This window comes from Elephas maximus, chromosome 6, assembly GCF_024166365.1.
Source record: "Elephas maximus indicus isolate mEleMax1 chromosome 6, mEleMax1 primary haplotype, whole genome shotgun sequence".
NCBI lineage: Eukaryota > Metazoa > Chordata > Mammalia > Proboscidea > Elephantidae > Elephas > Elephas maximus.
The window spans coordinates 69901066-69921224 of record NC_064824.1 but is presented as its reverse complement, the minus strand read 5'-3'; the positions used below and the strand labels follow the sequence as shown (position 1 = coordinate 69921224).

General features: G+C 35.3%; 1 protein-coding gene across 3 annotated transcripts in view; it reads right to left on the bottom strand.

Annotated features, from left to right (window-relative positions):
- Positions 1 to 19884, bottom strand: part of DYNC1I2 (dynein cytoplasmic 1 intermediate chain 2) — a 57528-nt gene extending 37644 nt beyond the window's left edge. The window contains exons 1-5 of one of the 3 annotated variants that reach the window (XM_049887428.1): positions 19724 to 19884; positions 19479 to 19631; positions 17401 to 17517; positions 14726 to 14843; positions 999 to 1089 (exon numbers count right to left, since the gene is read on the bottom strand). In XM_049887428.1, the coding sequence (XP_049743385.1) occupies positions 999 to 1089; positions 14726 to 14843; positions 17401 to 17508 (317 nt within the window). In that variant the 5' untranslated portion in view covers positions 17509 to 17517; positions 19479 to 19631; positions 19724 to 19884. The remainder of the gene's footprint in view (positions 1 to 998; positions 1090 to 14725; positions 14844 to 17400; positions 17518 to 19478; positions 19632 to 19723) is intronic. The other 2 variants (XM_049887430.1, XM_049887429.1) reach the window with 2 other exon arrangements.
- Between the last annotated feature and the right edge of the window lie 275 nt (positions 19885 to 20159).

The window sequence follows — 20159 nt, the reverse complement described above, 5'->3', positions numbered from 1 at the left end:
AGAGACTGATTAAAGTACTGAGCTTATGAAGTATCCATCTAGCCTCTCCCGTTGTTTCTTTTTTCTTGCCTTTTCCTCTGCACACTTGTTACTTTTTTTTTCATTGTTTTTAACTTTAATCAGAGGTCTCAGCACAAAAAAGAGAAAACTTCTATCAGTTTGGTTTATAAGTTTTTAAAAGGTGTGTTTGGAGATTTTGTTGAGGAGAACATTTAACTTACTGGCCCAAAATAAGAACTCTGAATCAGCTGTGGGTTTTGACTAGCTACGTTTAATCTCATTTCAACTGTCACAAGAATTCAAAAAGTATGATGCTATTAAAGAAACACTATTATCATGCAAATATGTACAACAAAAAGTAATAACACTTTCCCTAATACAATCTTCAGACGGAAGTGGAAATCTTGCAGAACTTTTGAAAAGCAAGTGTCTGCGTGTGTGCAGGCTCCTAAAACAACCCTGAAATACAGTTTTACAAGGAAGATGCAAGTTCAGGAAAACCTGGCAGTAAACAGTCGGTGTTTCTTTAGCAATTATGCCTTATTCTTGGTATTTTATGCATTATTATTTTGTCTTAATTAGCAGAACTAGTGATTTAACAGAACAGACTTTGCTTAACTGAATTGTTTAGAATTTCAATTACTGAATGGGGAATTAAGCACAGCAGAGAGGCTTTACACTATTTACAGCTAAACATTCACTAACCAATATGGAATTTATTTAAACAAAAAATTTCAAATACATTAACACCTCTATTTTTATTGTAAAATAATCAGCATAAATCTGTTAACTATTCAGTACTAAGTTACTCAAGTGTGATGGTTAAATTATTGTAAAAATATTTTTTTCCCAACTTACAACAGATAATTTCTGTGTCAATTAGATTTTAAAATGCTGGGGCTAACCCGACACAACTTCTTAAGAGTCCCTCTAAAGCATCAACAGCATGGGCACTAAATGCATTCCATCATCAAAATATTAAAAGAAAACTACTGTACCTAGATCCCACGGCACCATCTCCAGAGTCCTGGCTTCCAGCTTCGCTTGGTGTGCTCACAGATTTGGAGGATGGAGACATAGGAGGAGGGACTAAATAGTGAAATAGACAGGTATCCGCTGTTACTACACGGAGAGGTTGCTCAGCTTATGACGTTTCAAAAGTAATTTGACATGAATTAACAAAAGGAAAAAAATAATGGCAAACCAAAAAACAAAAATACATGAATGAAAATGAACAGTAGAAAGAAGAGGAAAAAGACAAAGTTAACAATGCATGCTGAAGATTCATGCAGTTTCTCTGGCAAAATGCATTTGGGCTTTACGTTTAAAACAAAAAACAAAAACAAAACAAGGCAGGATTATGGAAGGATACGTCTTTATCTCAGCCATCACCAAATTGGGCCCTAATTTTCAAAGGAGGGCATTCCTTCTCCTCTTCCTAACTTCTCATTTTTAAGATCACCAGATGATAAGGAATATGTATAACCGCTGCCAAAATTAAAACTCTGAAATATGCTGCATTAAGTCATTTAATCGCTGGTTTTCTGAGATTGTAAAATATTAATTTTTACCTAATAATTCTTCTTTCAAAAATTAAGGGGCACTGGTGGTTAAGAGCTCAGCTGTTAACCAAAAAAATTAATGTTTAAAGTGATTTTATTCCCTCCTCCTCCACCAAAAAAAAAAAAAAAAAAAAAGCCAATTTAGAGAAATGACCACGGCTAAAGGAATGGCTCCTCTAAATATTCATTAGTTTCCAGCAATTTGGGTGAAAAATGCAAACAGGCCATAAAACAACATGCCTTCTCGACACGATGCATAACATGAAGTGATGCATGCAACTTAAACAAGGCAAGACTTATGGTAACTTCCTTACCCCAGTATTCAGAAAAAACTGGAGTGTACAGACAAAGATACAGACACCCAAAATATTCTTAATCCTTTCTTATAGAAAAATATGTATTTTTCACAGTATATAAAACAAACAGAGCAAATGTTTTCCCCTAAATTGTCAACTTTTAAACATTATACAACAGTTGAACATGCATATTTCATGCTTTTACATTTGTAAAACTTTCTGACTACCATTGCAGGAAGTATAGGAGGATCATCACTGCCATCTTCTGGTTAAATTTTACCATAAATGTCCCCAATCCCATGTATCTTTTTAAAATAATTTTTCAACGTACAATACTAAGCCACTAATGTATTTTGTGTTGAGCGGCAAATCCTCTTTTCATAGTCTACCCAAAAGATGGTAAGTTCTAGTTATATAAGAACTAATCTAAGGAAATATGCATTTAAATAAAGTCTGTGTTTTTGGAAGACTCAGTCACTAAACCCTTAAAATTATGTTTAAACGTTTACACATGCTGCAAGAAACAGTGGGTTTGATAATCTAATCAAATGTACAAATATAATATGATGAATTACATCTTGAACAGAAGTACAAAACTGATTTTCCTTGTTTTTTCAATGATAAATTCTACTGGTAATCAGTAATAAAATCAGGGAAAAAATCATAGCTAGAATGTTTGTTTTCTGAGATACAGTGGTTAATTTTTGCTTAAATTTCAATGGACTATAAAAACATAATCAACTGTTTCTAATTTTGTGGTTAAATCCCTCAAAAACAATTAGAAGACCAGATCACTTCATATACTGTACATATAACTCAAAGTCGCTAAAAATGACTTGGATTTAAAATAAAAAAATAATGTTCCCTACCTTCTCTTAGGGTGCATTTCCTAAGCTTTTTGTCCACCTCTCAGTGAGGCTTCCCCTAGTCTAAGTTCTGACTGATAGAGGAATAAAACAGTAACATCTAACACTTGTTTGCCTACTGTACTGTAACCATGATTATGTGTTTATTATGAGGCACCATCTTTTCATACTAAAGATTTTCAAAGAAGAAATTTTGTATTCTTTTAATTACCTCTTTAACTTCATGTTTAGAAAAATAACTTTTCTAAGTATATATACCACAAAGATTGCAGGGAAACAACAGAATATTCCTACGACTCTAATTATTTGTGATGAACTATGCAACTCTTTTCCAGTTCATTATCTTTTTTTCCCTCTTTCTGGAGACTTCAAGTACCAATGACTGTACTCAACAAGTTCAATAGTATATTACTTGGTTAAGGCTGTATTTTTTTTTAAATACATGTCATCTCAAATTCCTTAAGGAAACAGGCTCAACAGTAATAATGCATGCATAAATACACTACCCTAGCCAGTTCTGAAAAGAGCCCTCGTGGCACAATGGCTAAGCACTCGGCTGCTAACCAAAAGGTTGGTGCTTCAAAACTAACGGCTATTCCATGGGAGAAAAAACCTGGCAATCTGATCCCGCAGAAATTACAGCTTAGGAAATCCTAGGTCAGTTCTATTCTGGCGTATAGGGCCACTATGAGTTAGAATCAACTCCACTGCACACAATAGCCAGCTCTGAAATAAAAATTTCAGAAATAGATTGTAGTTAGATAAAAGTCTCCATCTCAGAACTCTATTCTTTCTGCCAAAACATAGTTCTCAAGCTAGCTGATAGAGAGAACTCATCAAGGACACTTAGTTATCATCTGGCCCACCAACTTCACCTTGCAATAATAAGTAATGTGTACCACAGAAGGGACAAACCTGGACAAAGAAAATTACTGTCACTGAAAAAGGGGGAATGTTAACTTAAAAAAAAAGGAATGGTAGTTGTTATTTGGTGACTACCACATTAACCCAATTAGTCTAGAAAAATCAAAGAATACAGTAATTGCACAATAAGGCAGTATCACTATAGTCCCAGACTTCAATAAATGACCTCTGGAAAAAAAAATGAAAACATGCATTCAGGGAGGTAAAAAACCTGGCCAATTAATAGCCTCTCAAATCTCAGAGAAGACTCAATTGTGGAATTCATGTTTAAGGATGGCTTAAGAATACAATCAGTTGGCTATGAAAACAGCATAATCCATTGTTGTTGTTAGGTTCCGTCAATTTCATTCTGACTCACAGCAACCCTATGTACAACAAAACAAAACACTGCCTGGTCCTGCACCATCCTTAAATTCGTTGCTGTGTTTGAGTCCATTGTTACAACTGCCACGTCAATCCATCTTGTTAAGGGTCTTCCTCTTTTTCACTGATCCTCCATTTTACAAACCATGATGTTCTTCTCCAGCGACTGATCCCACCTGATAACACGACAAAAGTCTTCCCATCCTTGCTTCAAGGAGCATTCTGGTTGTACTTCTTCCAAGACAGATTTGGTCATTCTTCTAGAAGTCCATGGTATATTGAATATTCTTCATCAACACCATTATCCAAAGGCATCAATTCTTCTTCAGTCTTCCTTATTCATTGTCCAGCTTTCACATACATATGAGCTGACTGAAAACACCATGGCTTGGGTCAGGTGCACCTTTGTCCTCAAAGTGACATCTTTGCTTTTTGACACTTTGAAGAGGTCTTTTGCAGCAGATTTGCCCAATGCAATGCAACATCTGATTTCCTGAATGCTGCTTCCATGGGCATTGATTGTGGATCCAAGCAGTATGAAATCCTTTACAACTTCAATCTTTTATCCATTTATCTTGATATTGCTTATTGGTCCAATTGTGAGTATTTTTGTTTTCATTATGTTGAGGTACAATCCATACTGAAGGTTGTGATCTTTGATGTTCATCAGTGTTTCAAGTCCTCCTTGCTTTCAGCAAGCAAGGTTGTGTCATCTGCCTACCACAGGTTGTTAATGAGTCTTCCTCCAATCTTGATGCTGCATTCTTCATATAGTCCAGCTTCTCAGATTATCTGTTCACCATACAGGCTGAATGAGTACAGTGAAAAGATACAACCCTGACACATACCTTTCCTGACTTTAAGCCACACAGTATCCCCTTGTTCTGTTCAAACGACTGCCTCTTGGTCTAAGCACAGGTTCTTCATAAGCACAATTAAGTGTTCTGGAATTCCTATTCCTTCCCAATGTTATCCATAATTTGTTACAATCCACATAGTCAAATGTCTTTGCATAGTCAATAAAACACAGGTAAATATCCTTCTGGTATTCTCTGCTTTCAGCCAGGATCCATCCATGATCCATCTGATATTAGCAATGGTATCCCTTGTTCCACACCCTATTCTGAATCCAGCTTGAATTTCTGGCAGTTCCCTGTCAAGTACTGTTGTAACCATTTTTGAATGATCTTCATCAAAATGTCACCTGTGTGTGCTATTAATGATATTGTTCTATAATTTCCACATTCTGTCGGCTCTCCTTTCTTTGGGATGGGTACAAATACAAATCTCTTCCAGTCAGCTGGCCAGGTAGCTGTCTTCCAAATTTCTTGGCATAGATGAGTGAGTACTTCCAGCGCTGCATCTGTTGGCTGAAACATCTCAATTGGTATTCCATCAATCCCTGGAGCAATGTTTCTCACCAACGCCTTTAGCGCAGCTTGGACCTCTCCCTTCAGTATTATCGATTCTTGGTCATGTATTACCTCCTGAAATGGCTGAATGTCAATTCTTTGTGGTACAATGACTCTGTGTATTCCTTTTATCTTCTTTTGATGCTTCCTGCGTTAACATTTTCCCCAAAGAATCCTTCAAAGCTAACTAAAAATTAGCTTTCGCCAAGTATTTGAGATGTGATTTGGTTAGAAGGAATAGTGATTTCATCAGAATCACCATCATTCCACAGTTCTGTATATAAAATTGCCCAAAACCAGGCTTTAAATGGTACAAGATAAAGGAATTAAAATTAGCATATGTGAACATATTAATGAACCTAAGCTTCTTAAAAGTTTAGAGCGAAGATACCTATTTTCTACGAGAACTAAGGGGGAAATGTGAAGTAAACTGAAAAACAAATCGACACAATGGCATTCACAGATCATGTAAGAAATACTGAAGGATCGTGGCTCACTAATTCTCTAGGACAAAAAGTCAACCAAAACGGTCTTTCCTGCCTGCTTAGACCTTAGGTTTCCAAGGATATAAAATGAACATTGCTGCCTTTTGGAGAAACAACTACAATATTTTTAAACCTGAGAATGTACTGGGATTTACAAGTAGAATTGAGTCTAATTAACCACTCAGAACCTACACGGACGTTTCAGGGACGAGGGATGGGGAACAGCCCAATCATTTTTTAAGTAGAAGAAGGTTCTAGCAAGAATGTCAGCGGTTTCTGCCAGGAAGAAGGACTTAGAAAAAGTGGACGGTCAAGGAAAATTAATGTTCGGAATGGACGTGCTGGTAGAACACAATGAAATGGAAGGAATGAGTTTCAGCAATAACCCAAAGTTGTGATCTCTCTTCTAGCAGCTCAATTTGATACTTAAGTACTCAAACACAGCCCATGGTACAATAATGCCCCCTTGTGGATGTAAGTGCTCCTAGCCTGGAATATTAATGTTTAAATAACTTTTTCATACCTTATTATTTTGGCCTTTTGAAAGATGTTCCTTTAAACTTTAACTCTCTGAAACATTTTGTCCCTCTCATATAGACTCTTCTCCTAATAATGAAGCTTAAACGGTCTCCACTAATGTTCCTTTAGTGTTTCCTTTCTTTCATTCTTTTTCAATGTAATTCAGAGCATAAGATAGATGAGGAACTATTTTCTTTGCCATCCCCTGAAATGCTTATTTTCCTTTCTTCAAGCCTTTATGTATTAGTCCCTCCCAATTAGATCACCATTCCACTAAACCATGATTTTTCTTCAAAATAATTCTCTAGCACCTAACATCATGAAACCACACTAGATTAGCTGTATCAGATACTGGTATTCATAAATTCACATCCTTGCTCTTTCCCATGAAGTATTTATATACCTTTCTCTATAGCTGGAAGAAGTTATTTAACATTTATTACATTCCTACTACCTAAATTTACATGTACATAGGTATGTTTTTCCATTAGACTTTTATTTCTTATAGGCAGAGACAAAATCTCATTCCCTTGAAATAAATGCTCCAAATTAGCAACTGATGTCAAAGAAATATTATCCTATTGATGGGTCACAATTTTTCAAAATAAGTTATTTTAGCAAGTATTTGCAAATTTCTGAGTTTGACAGCAAATAGAATTTATGATTTTCCTTATTTCATTTTTAAGATATTAATGTAAATTACAAGTGTAAGTTTTCTGAATTAGTAGAGATATATTTTGTAGTGATCTGCTTGTTTTGACAAAAAAGGAATATAATTATGATCTACCCTACTTATAACCTGACAGAACAAGTACATAAAACAATTCATAAAATTAGCCTAGCAGAATAAGTAAAAAAAAAAAAAACTGGCTTTAAACATTTGAAAAAACAGAAATTAAACTTATATGTAAATAATTTTATGGTATTAAAGTACTATAAAGAACCAATATTCCCTTTCATGGAACAACTCATTAATATTATGCTACCCACCAAACCAAACCCACTACCGTTGAGTTGATTCCAACTCGTAGTGAACCTACAGGACAGAACAGAACTGCCCCATAGGGTTTTCTAACTTGGCCATACGGAATGCATTCTATCTAAAAACAGATTTAAAAATATCTAAAAAGTTGCAAATTGCTAGGAAAGGAAAAAAAAAATACACATTTTGACTAGAAACTTCTTTTGAAAGTTGTGCCTAAAATAAACTTCCTTAAAATCGGCCAGTTAAACTTAGTAAACAAAAAAATTCAGCCATACCTTTAATGAAACATTCAAATTTCAGTTTCAGCCATGCATTTTTCTAAAGTTTAAACAAGAAGATTTTGTTGTTGTTTTATTAAAGCAAGACAGCTTTTATTTGGCTTTACCAGGTAAAAAGATGTATGGCCTAATAATAACTGAACAAACATTTAAGTGTGTAGCCTGTGCTGGACACTAGGGATACAAACGGAAGTAATATATTATCCTTGAACTCAGGAAGCTCTGACAAAAAGCAGCCAAATGACCAAATAAATAAGATGCTACTAAAAACCAAAACCAAACACACTGCTGTTGAGTAGATTCCAACTCATAGTGACCCGACAGGACAGAGTAGAACTGTCCCATAAGGTTTTCAAGGAGCACCTGGTGGACTCAAACTGCTGACCTTTTGGTTAGCAGCTAAACTCTTAACTACTCCGCCACCAATGCTACTAGCAAAGATAAATTAAGAGAATCTTATCAGCGGTATCTTTTTTTATTAAACATATTATCTTACGAAGAATTAAAAAAAAAGGAAGAAAAGTCCATTTTATAAAAAAGAAAAAAAAAAGATGGATTAAAAGAATCCTGTTGAGTATTCTAGCAGTATTTTCATACTTCTATAATATAAAAATATTTAAAAAATACCCAAACAATATATTCCATAGTGGGCGGGGGGGGGGGGAAGCATCCATCCTGAATCATCATGTATTATTTTACTGTTGGCTACTGTCAAAAAAGTTTGACAGCCACTATCTTCAATCTGAATAATACATACTTCAGTCCTAATTTTAGATAAATGCCCAGCATGAGTACTGGATCTTTAGGCATACATTTTAAGGATTATGAAATGCACTTAGCCTAATTCTCTAAAGGTAGTGAGATCTTCATAAAGCCTTTAACCCTTCACAGGTTCCATTATAATGGTAAATCTGCCAATAATAGATGGAAAGTGGTTTAGAAATAAGAACCTCAAAGAAAGAAAAGGTGTCTAGATCTGACTTGGAAACTTACACGCTAAAATCTTAAGCACAATGTAAACCTCACCGAAGAAGGCACTGTTCATTTCCCTAGCTATTTGAAGAGATTCTTAACTCAACGTTAACTCAGATCAGGCGGCATTGATAAACATATAATAAATCTCACATGCCTTTAAACAATTTATATTTTCAATTAAATATCATGAATTAAAATAAATTAAAGCAAGGACATCTGGCTTCTTTTTCAAAGCATACTTTTTTATTGCCCCCTATTTCTAGCCTCACCAGAATTGAACCCTCTACTCTTTAATTACTGACAACTAAAAACTCTCAAGTAAAATAGTTGACAATGTATAAATTGATATTTGACCAAAAAACCTTTGCTGCAAATAATGTCAAACAATGTATTCTGTAAAAGTCTATTTCATTATTGATAATCTATTCTATTTTTAGGATGATAAGATAAAATACGCTTTCCCTCTCTCTTTAGTTATTAATCCAGATTTATAAAAAAATTTAAACACTTATAAAATGTTCTTTAAAATCTTTAATTAGCCAATCAAAAATTACTAAAGACATTTTTATTTTTAAAAAGTAGCTACTTAATTTCTTAAATTATCTCTGCACAGTTTAATTTAGAAATATGATTAAACTAATACTTTGAAGTTTAGAAATCTCTTCCTTCTTTCTCCCTTTCTCTCTCACATCTACACTTACAGACAAAACAACAAAAACTTGTATAAAGAAAAGGGAATATCTCTGTATGTCTCTCTAAAGCTTAGAGTCTAAACATGCTACATAAATACAGAAACACAATACTGACACTACAATATTTATTTTAGATAAAAACACTTTTATTTCCTAGTTCTACTACATTAAAATAATACCAGTTTGTCATTGGCTAGGAATAGGAATGGTTTATCGGAGATATTTTTACCTTAATTCAACTCTTCCCAGAGGCAACTCTCAAAAATCAGAGATACCTAAGATAGACTATAAAACTGTGATAATTGAAAGCTGGTTACAGTTATAAATAGGAGATGCTGCTTCCTTTGATTAAACAATGTCAGTCTTTAGTTTCTATGGAAAATTGGTTTAATGACCTATCTAAGACACTCTCCTGCTTAAAATGCTCCTATTAAAACTCCCTCCATCACATACAAACCAAACCAAAAAAACCCAACCCACTGCCATTGAGTTGATTTCGACTCATCGTGACCCACAGGACAGAGCAAAACTGCCCCACAGAGTTTCCAAGGCTGTAAATCTTTACAGAAGCAGAGTGCCACATCTTTCTCCCGTGGAGTGGCTGGTGGGTTCGAACTCCTGACCTTTTGGTTAGTAGCCGAGCACTTAACCACTGTGCTACCAGGGTTCCTTACATACAATGACCTACATAACCTGGCCTCTGCCTACATCTCACATTTCTGCTCTTCTCCTCTCCCTTGCTTGTTATGATATAGCCAAACTGGCCTAACTAAAACGCCAAGATTTACTTCTCAGGGACTTTGTATTCACCGTTCCCTCTACCTGAAATGCTCTTTCCCTCAACTCTGCACTGCTAGCTCCTTCTGGCCATTCTGGTCTCACTTCACAAGCCTCCTTCTCAAAGAAGTCTTCCAGAAACACCCTGACTAATGTTGTCCCTAGTAGTCACTCTATCATGTTATCACAAATATCTATCTTCCCTACTAGAATGTAGGTACCAAAAGAGCAAGACCCTTGCATTATTCAGTAATCCAACCCCAAGCTTGGCTTATACAAGGTGTTCAATGAATATTTGTTAAATCAATGAATGGATAAACTAAAGACATTTAGAATAACTAAATATTAGAGACCTGAGTTTCAGAAAGCAGACACATCGGACTGTTCTAAATGGCTCAAAGGAGAGTCAAATTTATGGCATATTTCAATTTACTTGAATCTAGATTACATATTTATTCTATATTAGTTTTATAATCAGATTATGGTCAAGAGAAAAAAAAAATTTTAAAGCTCATAGAAAAAAAGGTTATGACTGATAAGAACAGCTCTGATCATATCACTTTCTTGGGTGAAAAACCTTTAAGTGAGCTCCTAGTAGTTATTCCAAGATCCGGCCTCTCCTCTCTCCTCTCATTCTGTCGGCTACACCTTGTGTGCTCCAGTCAAAGTGGATCACTTGCTATTACTTTGAGCACACCTTAATCTTTTCAACTATCACATGTTTGTTCACTTTTCTTCTGCCTCAAAAGTTCTTTCCTTTTCCATCTATGTACATCAAAATCCTACACATCATGGGGCACCAAAAAAGCACTTTCGTAAATATCACAAGTAGCATTTACCAGTAAATCATAGTTTTGAGGAAATGTTTTAACTAAATTTCAATATCATTTTGGTTTTGTTTTACTGTAGTTTTTTAATCCACAATTCTTCATATGTCTGAACAACACACTCTCAGGTATAGGAAGTACATATTTTATTCTGATAAAAATTAAAGAAATGCAGACAGATAAGAGAATAGGCAAAGGACCAATTATACTTCCTTTAGAGCCCTGGTGGCACAGTGGTTAAGTGTTTGGCTGCTAACCAAAAGGTCAGCAGTTCGAATCCACCAGCGGCTCTTTGGAAACGGTATGGGGCAGTTCTACTGTGTCCTATAGGGTCGCCAGGAGTTGGAATCAACTCAATGGCAATGGGTTGAGTTTTCTTGTATATGCCAATAAATTGAAAAGAGTTGAGATGGATATATTTCTAGAAGAAATAAAATGCCAAAAATGATACCAGAGCCCAAATGATTTTAAATGAAAATTCTAACAAATGTTCAAGAAATAAATACCTCCAAAATTATACCTTTCCAAAGAACAGAAGGCAGAGAACTCTACAACTCATTTTACAAAACCAGACAAGATACAGTAAAATAAAAAAAATTACAGCTCTACATCTATTATGAGCATAGATGAAAAATTCCTAAATAATAGCAAACGAATCCAGCACCGTATAAGAAATATAGTATCTCATAACCAAGCTGGGATTATCCCAGAATGTAAGCTTGCTTTTTACATGGGAAAACCTATCAGTGTAAGTCATCATATAAAAAAAAAATATATTAAAAAATGTACTCATCTCAAAATATGAAGAGAACTGTAAGTTTGCTGCAAAATATTTTGGTGGTTTTAAAAAAGTTTGAGAATTTTTTGTGAATACAGGCTGGAGTTAGTGACTCCCTTCCAATGGATGGAATATGGCAAAGCGATGCTTAAAAAGTATAGCTTCCTTCTGGCTCTTTCTTGGATTGTTCACTCTTGAAGATCCCAGCTGATATGCTGCAAGGATTCTGAACTAGATCTGTAGAGTGGCCCACTTAAATAGGAACTCAGCCCTCCCACTAACTAACACCAACTTGGCACCAGCGTGCGTGAGCCTCCTTGAATGCAAATCCTTTAGCCAGTCAAGCCTGTAAATGGCTACAGCGCTGACATTTTAAATTCAATCCCATGGCAGACCCTGAGCCAGAACCACTCAGGTAATCTGCTCCCAAAGTCTTGACCTGCAAAAACTGTGAGAGAGAATGTTTATTTTGCTGCTGTTGTTTTAAAAAGTGATACAAGAAGAAACAGCAAAATTGAATAGACTGAAATCTTTAAAAAATTAAAATGGTGACCATTTCCTCCTCTCTGATACTCCCTAGGGAAAAAAGTCCTAACCCTAGGCAGTTTTACAGTTGAATTCTACCAAATTTTTAAGGATGAGGCAACACCTATCTTTTACAGGTTGTCCTAAAAAAATAGGAAAAGGGAGAGCTCTCCAATTTATTTTAAGACCATAACCATGATGGCCAAACTGAACATAGACAGTACAAGAAAATTACATGCAAATTTCACTTATGCCACCACTGGAGGTGATATTTGTAATTAAAGTAAAAAACATTAAGCATTTTTCCTGCTTTTCTAATAGGAAATGCATTTAGAGTAACCGAATAGCCTCAGTTATTGAGGGAAAGCTTCTCTGTACAAGGGAATTTCAACAATAAATGTAGAAAGAATGATGGAATTATAAAAACAATTTTGCTATTCCTAATTTGACAAACTGTTTAGATAAGAATCATCAATGTATAGTAAACTCTTAGATGATACTTAGTGAAGAAATGGATAGTCACATGGTGCCAAAGAATTACTTGTTAGACACAAGGATAAAAAAAAACGTGACTACGATGGAGAGATCTTTTATAATCATAACCCAGCATCACTAACAGCTTGACAACCAAACAATATGCCTACTGATGTGATACACAGTATCAACTATGAGATATTCTTGCCAAAGATGTTCAATCTGAAGCTATTCAAGTTAAAGCTAATTTTCAGTGAAGAAGAAATGCAAGGGATAAAGACACAAGCTAAACGTGAAGAACCCATCATCAGTCAAATCCAGGAGGTGGTCTACAGACCAGCTGGGTTTGGCCAAATAAAGCTGGATCCCTACCTCACACTATATTAAAAAAATATACCCTAAACACCTAAATGTGAAGGGTAAAACTATAAAATAGAATAAAATTTAGGAGGATATATTTGTTTTCAAGGTAGAAACAGATTTCTTTTTTTTTTTTTTAAAAAAACTTAAGACCAAAAAGCACAAGAAAAGGGTTATAATTAGTAGATCTGACCACATCAAAATCTTCGTTCTGTTCAAAGAATATGACAGGCAAAGAAAAAGAATTCTTCAATATTAAAAAAAAAAAAAAAAAAGAATATGGCAGACAGAGGTTAACAGGTAGCAGACTAAGAGAAGTATTTTGAAGACTAAAACAAAGAAGTTCTCCCTAACATATAAATGGAACTCAGACAAATCAAAAAGATAAAGATAAAGAATCCCAATAGTAAATGGGCAGAGAACACGAATATGCAATTCACGGAAGAGAAAACCTGAATGGTTAGTAAGTGAATGGCTAATAAGGGCAAGTGAATTCAGCGAAACCGAAGTCCTAAAAAAAAAAAAAAAAAAAATCCTACAATAGAAAAAAGCCAAAGGCCCAGAAAAACTAATCACGCAAAGGCTATATACAACAGGGAACCTGGTTTAGTTGTTACTAGGGTATTTTTTTTTTTTTAATGAGAAAAAAGTGTTCTGGTTTATTTACTTTTTAAATTACAATATGCAACACAAGATTAACTAAAGATATAAAAATTAATGTATTTAAGTTTTCAAATTCTACCAATAAAGAAAATGAAAACAAGCTGAAAGAAATAACGATGAAGCTGACCATGAGAGGAACAGCTTTTTCATGTTGAACCTTTTGGAAATATCAGCTCTAAAAAATACCAGCTCTAAGGACAGTGATATTGTAGTTTCAAAACAGGTATCAGCAGTTACCAACTCTGGTATTTGTCCAATGGACTAGATGAAATTAGCTCACAAACTAGACCTGAAATTTTAGGCCCCTTAAGGGAAAGGCCATGTCAAACTATTACCTAACGGCACCCAGCACAGAATTATTTTAATTAAACACCTAATGCTTTCTGATAGCCAACTACATTGTCCTCAGTACCGCTACCTGTATTCTAGCTTTATGGTTTAGTAGCTACCACAAGAAATAACCCAGAAATAGAACAAGATTAAGTAAAATCACTGCCAAAATACACTGCCATAGCAGAAAGCTATAAGCTTCACTTTTCATTCCTATACCTTTGATTACTAATATACTTTAAGAACTTCTACCAATTTTACCTCTTTCTAACCTACAGAAAGGAAGAGAGTTAAATTCAGGAATCATAGTCATCTTTGAACTTAACAGAGTATGGCACACAGAACTTACTCAACAAATGTTTGCTGAAATAATTTACTGACTTAACAAGAAAAGTCAGATAGTGGTTTGGTATATGTTAACAAATTTAATCCTGCAGCTCTTTTCAACAAGTCAAATAATGATGTATTAGCACATCTGGAAAAAAAAAATTCCAAATAAATTATAAGATTAATGAGTTTAAGAGACACAAATAACGATGCAAAATATATCAAGTCAGCTCACTCATCTCAGCTACTGATGAACTGAGTAAAATCTAAGTTCTCCTCTTATAAGTGGATATATTGTTATCCTCACCAATGGGGGATTCTGGAGTTAGCCCCATGCTTTGAAGCAATGCTTCAGCTTCTCTTCTTTTTTTTTCAAGATCTGATTCTTCTTGCACAGGAGCAACTGCTTCCTTCTTCTGATCAGTCTAAAATTTTTAAGTTAAAAACTTAAATTTACATATGATATGAAACATTTTATTTACAAAAAATTACTTTAAATAATATGCTTACACTCTCTTCAATAAAACTTATTTTAAACAACGTACTAACATTGTATACTTCTATAGGGTGACCTTAGTTTGGGTACTAGTGATCTACAGTTGTGCAATGAAAATCATTCTCAAGAGTTCCAGTAAATAATTTCTAAATGATATGTACTAAATTCACCATTTTTATATGTAATCAAGGAGTTTCCACAAAGCTTTTCCTGAAAGATAAATTGAAAAAGTATAGTCAAGTTCTAATTATTTATGGTACGGAATTGCTATTTGTTGTTCAAGAATTGTGGAAATCTCCTCTAAATGGCAAAAAAACTGAGATAGAAATATCACAACATATGAAAAAATTAGGTGGAATTACCTAAGCGGTAATAAATTTTAAACGGAAACTTTGATTTGCTGAAACAGTATGGGAACCTTAAACTTCAGTTTGAAGATGTAACTGCATTTATGTGACTTTAATGTAGAGGATGTTTGTCAAAAATTCATCTGGAGAAAGGTTTTTATTTTTTAAACTACAGGTCTTATTTTTATGGTAATAAAAACGCATGGTTAGGTTGAATAAAATTAAAATTTGCTTTTGCATAGCACAAAACATTTTATCAAAATTTTTATCCCAGTCATTTACAGTTTTAGCAAAATTTTCCAGTTAAACTAGAAAAATCTCAATGCTCTCAGATCATCCAAAACATCTCAAATAAAATTTAGGCTTCAAAGGACAAGTTTTATATACACACACACCTCAAATGCTTATTTCCACTAGACAATTATTACTCACACAATTGTCTGGGATAAACTTGTAAATCATAATATTTTATGACACCATTTTAATTTAAAAGAAGTCATCAGAAAAACATTCATCAGAATAGCCAAACAGGCTACATTATCAAGTTGACTTGTATGTAACAGTATGCTAATAGACTCACTGTTCAATATTATTAAATTATCTCTAAAAATGTTTTTATACACTTTAAATTATGTAATCACGTAACAGATATCCCTTAGAGGCTATTTATACCGAGACCATCTTTAAAAAATAAAAATCAAATTTGTTCTCAGCATTGAACGGTTTAAGGCTATAGACGCTGTTTTGGAATCGCTATGCCAGTCTGAATCATACTTTAATCAGTTAGCTTTTAATTACATAGCTAGTTTAAAGCTCCAACCCTCTTATAATAATATAACACAAAGAGTTCAGAAGAAACAAGAAAATTCTTCAATTTTAGGGCTTTATGGTATCATAGCAATGTTGCACATATATCATACATTTGATTTTTCTGCTACTTATTTTTCTCTTCTCTAACAGATTTCTAGAATTGTTGGCTGTTGTTCAGGCTATCACATACAAAAGCTCAGTACTAAAGTCAGTTAGGACATACTATCTTAGCACAAACTATTTTACAATGGCCATTTAAACATATTTGTGATAAAAGTATACAAATCTATCTAAAAAGTCTCCATAGAAATAAATGTTCACTTCAACACAGAAGCAAGTAAAATATCTCCAACCTCAGCTCAGGCTCAACAAATACTTGCTGTATATGAAGAAATGGTGATGCTAAAAATTAGAAGATAGGCATACCTGGTCCACCTTCATAGTACTATCAAACCTACTACTTAGTTAAAAATATTTCGGTGACTAATTCATGATAACAGAGACAAGAACAAACCCCCTAATCAATTAAATCACCTATCATATATTGGGGAAACCCTGGTGGCGTAGTGGTTAAGAACTTCGGCTGCTAACCAAAAGGTCAGCAAATCGAATCTACCAGGTGCTCCTTGAAAAAACCATGGGGCAGTTCTACTCTGTCCTCTTGGGTCGCTTTGAGTGGGAATCAACTTGATGGCAATGGGTTTGGTTTTGGATTATATGTTTGAGCCCTGGTGGTGCAGTGGTTAAGAGCTATGGCTGTGAACCAAAATATCGGCAGTTCAAATTCACCAGCTGCTCAATGGAAAACCTAAGGGGCAGTTCTACTCTGTCCCATAGGGTTGCTATGAGTTGCAAATGGCTTGATGGTAACAGGTTTAGTTTGGTTTATTATATATATTTCTAATTGCCATTATCTATTCTGACAAATTACTAGCCGTTTAGACTAGTAAAATATTGAGACAAAAGTTCAAAGTCCAAACTAAGTTATGATTTATATACCATGTCTTAAGAGCTATTACAATGCAGATGCCCCATACTTATACAATAAGTATATTCCTAGGAGACTAAATATGTAAATTGAATTTTTATAAATGAAATCCTAGACACACATCTACCTATATAAGATCATTTTATTCAGTTAAAAAAAATACCTTCTAATTTAGCAGTTTTATAATTTCCACACATCTGGTTTTTTTCAAGATACAACTACAGTGCTATATTTACAGTCATAACTGCTGGATTTTTTATTATTCTGAAATCATCGCATAAAGGTATAAGTACTTGAAATAAAACCCAACTATTCTTTTTTTTTTTTTTAATCAAACATACTTCCTTTTTTTTCCTTTCTTCTTCTTTTCTCTTCTTTTCCTCTCTGATTTGGGCCAAACGCTGCTTCTTACGCTCCAACTCAGCTTTTAATTCACTTTTGTCAGACATTTTTGGAACCTTAAGAAACACACAATCATTTACAATAATCTTTACAATGGTAAAAGCAGCACACACAAAAAGTAATGCTTCAAAAACAAAACTGTCTCAAGGGACATTTAAGCTTAAGAGGCCTATTTAAAGAGAGCATATGAACTGTTTTTAAAATAATGAACTTGAAAAAAATTATAAACAAATGTATATAAGAAATAAACAATACCCAGAACTGAGCACAGCCTACCACATATTAAGCTCTTTAGTGTTCATATGCCCAAATTTAATACAATGCCTCCACGTTTTTTTTTATGACAGTATATGAGGACACTGGAGGTAAAGGTCAAAACTAGCTCTTTAAAACAGAAGACTTGGGTTGACATTAAGAACTTAAGCTATATGACACAGATCAAAGCTATTGCCAGAGTTTTGTGCTCATTCCTAAAAATTTTGAAAAGAACAACGAAGTCGAACAAAAAATTCCTGTAAACTGACAAGTAAGTAATAATATTAAGGACAAGCAAAACACAAAATGCACTATTAATAACTGAAATCAAATGACTTTTTCTTTTTCCGCAATGACATCACACCTACACCTTTTATGGCACTTGTAGTACAAACTATTTGTGAACACACATGAAATGTCCTACACGGCAGTAATCTAGTTGAAAGCAGGAACCATGTTTTAGTTATTCTGGTTGCCTTCATAGCACCCAGCGCCCTAAGTCAGTGAAAATAACTAAGTGAACAATGAATGGTTAAGAAAGACAATCACAAACAGACCTTCAAAAAACAATTAACATAAACACTACTTCATCCTCAGTTTTAAGAAGACACAATCAATTAAAAATAGTCCAGGGGCTGAGCATAAGTAAGAAGCCTGGAAACTGTTACCTTCTCCACATTACTGATTTATTACAGAATAATTAAACTCTCTTAACGTCTGCTCCATAAAACTGAAGTATTAATCCCTTTTACCAAGAAAAATAGGAAAATAACTTCTGGAAAATTGTAGCTAGAGGGGAATCTCTTAACAATCACAATTACAAAATGTGAATAAAATTAAGTTAGTCAAGAGGGAAAAATCCATGTACTAATAAATGCTTACAAGAAATTTCAGTTGCAATACTCCATACAGACTGATGTACAAGTTGATAATTTTCAAATAAACAAAAAATGTGAAAAGCTGACATGCAGGCTCTTTACATATATGCATAATATCTACCAAGATTTATCTGGTAGAACAAACCAAAAAAGAAAACAAGAGAACGTGTTTATACTCTGCCTTTTCTACATCCCTAAAGCAAGCAGCTTTACATTAACGGCTCTCAAAGAGAAACTTCCGTATCTAAATCCATATGCTGGCTTAAGAACATTTTTTGTTTCAGTGTCCACTGCAAAACAGATATACCAATACCAACTGATTTTAAAGTATTTTTTTGTCAAAACCCAAGAACAAAATTTAACCTGCTGAAGTATAGCCGACTGGCCTTATCATCATCCGAGACACAGAAGCCTCCATGATTGACATGTCCACTTTCTTAAAACTCCAGGAAAAAGTCTCTGGAGTTTTGTGCAACAATCTCCGCGTTACAGGGCTTTCCAACACAAACAAGGTGAAGAAAAACGCTGCCAACGCTGATTATAATGACTTTATTTGTAAAACAGAGCAAGACGAAGAGGAGCTGCACTTTCTCCCCTGGGGTCCAGGACAAGAAGGCGCGGTCCAGGCTAGGGCACCTAGGGGAGGGTGCCAGTGGCGCCAAATAAGCCTCGAGGCTCCCCAGGCCGTCTCTTGAGGGTCAGGCAAGAAAGGGAGTGGGCTCCCCTCCCCCGGCCGCCCTGAGTCACCGCACCCGGCTCTCCCTGCCTCTCTTCTTCGAAACCCGGCCAAGCAGCGCTGTCAGCAGGAACGGCCAACCCGCCCTTTCAGTCCCGACGTGGGACACAGCAGGCAGGAGGTCTTCAGGGAAGAACAGCCAACCCACCTGTCAGGTGGCGGGATGGGGAAGAGTTCGTCCGCTTGCAACTTCCCGGTAACGTCGTTCGCCTTCGCCCCTAACGCCAACTGTCGCCGCTACCAGCTCGGTGGCTTCCCGATCCACACAAAGAAGGATGGGCGGCGGCTGCTACGGCGAGAGCTTAGGGACAAATGGATTCACCAGAATGAGGTCGCTCTCGGACGAAAAAGGTAGGGTCTGCTGCGGAGAATTGTAGCCCCTCTGTAACTTACCTGTTGTAAAGCAGAAGCCGATAAATGAAACAACGAATAGAGCCGGACCAGGGGACTAGGTATTTCAGCTTTTACAAAGCTGGAAGACTATGTCTAACACCTCGGACTGAATAAGCAACCACCGCCCTCACCGTAAAGATTAACACGACCCAGGAGAACTACAAGCCCCAGCTAAAAGGGAAATCAGCCTGCAAGGGGCAATGCGTTCTGGGAGTCGTGGTCTCCGGTAGTCGCAAGGTATGCTGGAACATGCAGTGTGTGTTACGCATGCCTTGTCCAACTTCGAGACCTTCCTCCTTCAAGATTCTATTGAGAAACTTTAAAGTACGTCTCTTATATGCGGTCAAGTCCGTTAGTAGGAGTTGTCTTAAGATCTTTGACCGAATGTTGGCAGAATTTTAAAAAGAGTAATTTTCCAATGATGAACCTCTGTATT